Source organism: Balaenoptera borealis, assembly GCF_965194805.1.
Source record: "Balaenoptera borealis genome assembly, chromosome: 11".
Taxonomy (NCBI): domain Eukaryota; kingdom Metazoa; phylum Chordata; class Mammalia; order Artiodactyla; family Balaenopteridae; genus Balaenoptera; species Balaenoptera borealis.
Window position 1 is genome coordinate 320,574 of NC_138868.1, and position 5,057 is coordinate 325,630.

A 5,057-nucleotide genomic window follows, 5' to 3' on the forward strand; every position below is an offset into this window, starting at 1 on the left:
GCACCGCAGCCTCCCGGCCTCAGCCAAATGCCAGGGTCAAGACATGAAATAATTTACTGCGACTCAGCCTGTGCCAGTGGGCCAGGACAGGGCTGGAGAAGAGTGACAACTGGGGGCCGCCGGCGTCAGTTCATGACAGTCTGTGCAAAGCGTCCCGGGAGGCCCGCGGTCACTCTGTCCACCGACCTGGGCGGGCCAGGCTCTGGCGGCACTTCCTTCCTTCCCTGCATCCTTAGCCCGCGTCTCATCCGGCACCTCCACACCCCACACCCACGCCGCTGTCAGGAGAGCAGGCACCTGCAGCTCAGGCAGCCCGGGCCACCCTCGTCAGGCGGGCTCAGCTTGCGCGCCTTGTGCTGCCGGATCTCGCGCACCAGCGTGTAGAAGGCATCCTCCACGCCCTGGGAAGAGGAGGCCAGCTCAGGGCGGGGACCACTGCCTCGGCCTCGAGCAGAACCCCAGCCCCTTCTCCACCCCACCCCGCAAACGGGGAGCTGGACCCTGCTCCCCTCTGGCCCCAGGGCCACCTCGTTGAGAGGCTTGTCCTCAGCAGCTCCCCCACGGCCCGCTGAGGGCTGGGGCCGACCAGGACCCGTGGGGCAATCTGGGGGCACAGGGGTGGGGGCCCCAGGGTCACCGCTCCGGTCTGGCTCAGGGCAGCTCTCTCCAGGGACCTCCACCTCCCCCGGGAGCTGTGTCGGCCCAGACCCGGGCCCTGGCCTCCCTCGCTGCCCTGCCATCCGGGGAGACTTACAGCGAGAGGGGCTGCTGGGTCACGGGGGTCCCGGAGGGTCCCAGAGGGTCCCGGAGCTGGAGCCAGAGCCAGAGCGGCTGCCCTGCGTCAAGGGAGAGGGGGCAGTGAGTGCGGCTCCCGGGCGGGGCGGGGCGGGGCCCTGGCTGGCTGCGGGGGCAGGGGGCCCGCTCACCTGGCGCGTCTTGGCCGAGGTCTCGATGTAGGGGATGCCGTAGCTGCGGGCGAGGTCCTGGGCCTGCCGAGACTCCACGGTGCGCGCGGCCAGGTCACACTTGTTCCCCACCAGCACCATGGGCACGTCGTCCGAGTCCTTCACCCGTTTGATCTGCTCCCTGCAAGAGGGAAGGCGTGAGCCGGTGGGCAGGCTGCCCGTGGCCCCTGAGGGAGGACAGGAGGCCCCCGAGGGCTGGCGGGCAGCTCACCTGTACTGGTGGATGTCCTCGAAGGACTTGGCGTTGTTGATGGCAAACACACAAAGGAAGCCCTCCCCGGTGCGCATGTACTGGTCCCGCATGGCGCTGTACTCCTCCTGGCCCGCCGTGTCCAGGATGTCCAGCAGGCAAGTCTCCCCATCGATGACCACTTGCTTCCGGTAGGAGTCCTGGGGAGGACACTGCTTAGGGAGAGCCGGCGCTCCAGGGGTGGGACCCTCCGTGGGACCCTCCCTCGCTCCTCTCGTGCCCCCCAGGACCTATGACGACGAGACCCCTCCTGCAGAGCGGGTAGAAGACAAGCCCGTGTCAGAAGCCAGGCTGTGTACAGGGGCCAGGCCAGCTCACCTCTATGGTGGGGTCGTACTCATCCACAAAGTGGTTCTGGATGAGCTGGATGGTCAGGGCGCTCTTCCCCACGCCTCCGGCGCCCACCACCACGAGCTTATACTCCGTCATCGCTCCTCAAAGGACCACAGCACAAGGCACTGCAGTGGTCGCCTGTCCCACCTGCCGAGGAAGCGGCACTCAGCATGGCCAGACCACGCAGGGCAGGCCCGCTGAGCTCCCTGGGCCAGCCTGCCCAGGCCCGGCCTGCCCTCTGGGCCCAGACATCCAGGTAACAGGGGCGGCAGCCAGAATGGTGGCCCAGCCACTCACCTGTGGCACCTCCAGCCCAGAGGTGGGAAGGGGGTCCTGCCTCCAGCTGCATTTAATGACTGTGTGAGAGAAGCAGGGAGCCGGCCCCCCAGAGGCAGGGCTGACAGCTGAGAGCGTCTCCCAAGCATGCACCCGAATTAGAAGCTGCTGGGTAGGCAAGAAGCCTGAACTGGAAGCGCCGTGGGCTGAGGTTACCAGCGCCCCCATGAGAACAGGCCTTGCCACAGTGGCGGGCACAGCAGCGTGCCCGGACAGGCTGGTGGCAGCCGACAACCGGCTCCAGGCCCCCCCACCCCCGGGCATGCTGGTGCATCTGGCAAGTATTCACTGAGCACCTACTGCATGCCAGGTACTGCTCCAGGCACAAGATGACGAGCAGACAGAAAGTACCCCTGCCTTGGCGGGTTCGGGCTATGCTCCAAACAAAAAATCCACATAATGGAAAAATAAAGGGAAACCCACGGGGCCCCACTACCAGAAGAACTTTGGAGAGCATAAGGAAGGTGAGGAGGCGGGCAGGGGGCCAGGGCTCCAGGAAGCAGAAGCTGATCACAGGAAAAGACCCAAAGGAGGTGCGGAAATAAGGAGACAGGTGAGAAAGGAAAACGGCCTGGGGCCAAGGCCTCTAGCTGGGGTGCCCCCAATTTGTGATGCTTAAAGAAGGGATGCCCTTGTGGGGACAGTGGGCAGTGACTTCCTAAACCTCAGATTCGTCTGGTGTATGTGATGGCCGCCCGATGCCCGAGCTCTTCGCAGGAGTCCTTGCGTCTCTGGCGGGTGGGAGACCCCGCCTAGCGCTATGGTCACGGGCGGGCCTCCGCTCGGGGACACCCAGCGCACTTGTGGGGCCCCGGAAGACAGGGCCCGGGACACGGAGCCGAAGGGGCTGGCCTGGGTGAGGCAGAGCGGACCAGCCGCCGCCCGCAACCCCCGCCGCAGCGCCCCGCCCGCCGCCGCCCGCGGCTCACCTGCGCCCCCGCGCGCCCGCGCGCCCTGCGAGGACAGCAGGCCCCCCGCCCGGCCCGGCCCTCGCCGCCCCCGCCGCACTCACCGCTCACTGGCACGACTGCCCCCGGGGCCGGGGCGGGGGCGGCGGCGGGGGTCGGGGCACTTGGCTCGCCCGGCGCATGGGCTCCGTCCGCGGCGGGTGCGGTTCGGGCTGCGGGCGGCGGACACCCGACCGGGCCGCGCACGCCCCGCCCCGCGCCCGTCCGTCAGCCCGGCACAGCCTGCCATTGGCCGCGCGCGCCGGGCCCCGCCCTGCCCCACCCCGGTTGGCCGAGAGGCCCGCCCGTCAGAGGCCTCGGCCGGGCGGGGCTTCCGGGAGCTGCGCGGAGGGCGGTTCCCGCCCGGCTGGGCCTCGTGGGCTGCGGCCTGCGGGGTTGGCTCCGCTGGGGATGGGGTCTGCGGGAGACAACTTATCCGGAGACTGCCCGGACTCTCCCGGGAACAGGCGGGACTCGCGGGGAGATGGAGACCCCGCGGCGAAGCGGGTCCGCGGCCGGGTGTGGACTGGGGCGGGGTCGCCGATGTCCGATTCGAGCCCCTGCGCCGCTCTTGGAGCCCAGCGCCGGGCCCCTGGGCACCTTCACGGCGCGCACAGCTGCGCTCACGCCCCCCTAGGCCGTCCCTGCGCCGTACCGCGCAGCACACCGTAGGGGTTCCGGAGGGGAGAGGACAGCCCGAGGGCTGAGCCTCAGGGAGGGTGGAGCCCGCGGGGTCAGCACCGCAGACTCCCCCGGACCCGAGGCCGGGGAAAAGCGAAGGGGCTGCCGGGACGAGGGTCAGGTGCAGGTGGCTTCGGAAGGGGCTCCTCCCGGCTCCCAGGACGCCTGGCAGGTTCGGCGGGGTCCTTGGGCGCGGCTCAGCCATGCGCCCAGGGCCAGGCGGCGCAGGGCGCCTCGGCTGGGCGGGGACGTCTGAGCCCGCGGAGCAGCGAGTCCGGCTCAATCTTTTTACCCAGTGCGGGGGGGGTCTTGTTTTTCACTTACGTAGTGCGCAGCCCCGCCCCGGGCTCCGCAGAGGGCCCTTGTCCCGCGCTCCCTGATCTCCAGCTTCCCCCAACTTCGGCAGGCCCTGCAGACTACCCGCCCACCCAGCTTCCCCAAAGCCCGGAGCCCAGCCCTGCAGAAGCTCACCCTGAGGCCCAAACGGTACCCAGGAAATCCAACCCAAAAGTTGCCATAAGGGGTTGAATTGAAGACTCCCCCACCCCAAGCATAAATACGCACATTGTATCTCCTTTAGAGACTCTCAGAAGTACATGATTTAACATTTTAAAAAATTTCAAAGTAACGCATAAACACATTCTCCTTGTTTGTAAGAAAGAATGGTGCATTACACGTAAGGCCAAACCTCCCCCTCTGCTCAGCCGGCACCTCCTTCCATTCCTACCCCTTCCGCGCCGTTCGGCCCCCTCCCGTGCCGGCTCCGAGCTGTTGCCCAGGAGCTCACCCCACTGCAAGCCTTGACCTCGGCAGGCCCCTGGGGGGCCGCCCCCGCCCCAGGCACGGCGCCGACCCCACGTGCCGTGGCTGTGTCCGGTTGGCCGTCCCGCGCACTGCGCCGCGGCCACGACGGAGCCCGGCTCGCGCCTGACGCGCGTAGACGCGAAGTAAAGGCGGATAAGTGAAAACGGGTGACGGCGCCTCTCGCCGGCGCGGACACTCTGGACTCCCCTCCAGGAGTCCAGGTCTGCATTTCCCTCGTCTTCAGAGGGTCCTTTCCCAAGGCGCTTCCTTTAAATCCCGCAGGGCCTTGGCCTCAGGGACGACCCGACACGGGCGCCTACCACCTGAGAAAGGTGGGCGCGAGTCTCCACCCCAGACCACCTTTGCGGAAGCCGACACCTGGCCTGCCTGCGCCCCGCCGTCTCGACCGCGTCTCACCTCCCCAGCTTCCCTCCCGGCCCGAGGGGCGCTCCCGCGCGTGCGGGGCGGGACACGGGCGAACCCCCCCAACCTGGTTGGCCGCCACCCCGCCCGCCCTCCCGCCGGCCCTAGCAACCGTTGCTGAGGGGCGTGACTCGGCTTCGCGGAGCCGGAAGATTCCCGCGGCTCATGAATATTTGCAGATTCAGAGGAGGCCCCGCCCCCGTTGCCTTGGCGCCCAGGCCCCTCAACCCCGCGGCCGGAAGAACAACCCCAAGTCGAAGAGAGCGCCCGGCGAAGGAGGGCGCCCGGGACCAAGTCCCCGGGGCTGGGGCACCGGGG

General features: G+C 68.6%; 1 protein-coding gene across 8 annotated transcripts; it reads right to left on the reverse strand.

Moving 5' to 3' along the window:
- Positions 1-36: 36 nt before the first annotated feature.
- On the reverse strand, positions 37-4,729 carry HRAS (HRas proto-oncogene, GTPase). Of its 8 annotated transcripts, none has more exons than XM_082341759.1 (6): positions 4,677-4,729; positions 1,534-1,695; positions 1,177-1,355; positions 927-1,086; positions 755-831; positions 37-401 (listed from the first exon to the last, which is right to left on the reverse strand). In XM_082341759.1, the coding sequence occupies exons 2-6, from the start codon at positions 1,642-1,644 to the stop codon at positions 338-340; spliced, it is 591 nt and encodes a 196-aa protein (XP_082197885.1). In that variant the 5' UTR covers positions 1,645-1,695; positions 4,677-4,729; the 3' UTR covers positions 37-337. The 8 variants fall into 8 exon arrangements, with proteins under 8 accessions (XP_082197885.1, XP_082197887.1, XP_082197883.1 ...); XM_082341761.1 differs by lacking the exon at positions 4,677-4,729 and adding an exon at positions 4,300-4,606; XM_082341757.1 differs by lacking the exon at positions 4,677-4,729 and adding an exon at positions 2,897-3,041.
- Between the last annotated feature and the right edge of the window lie 328 nt (positions 4,730-5,057).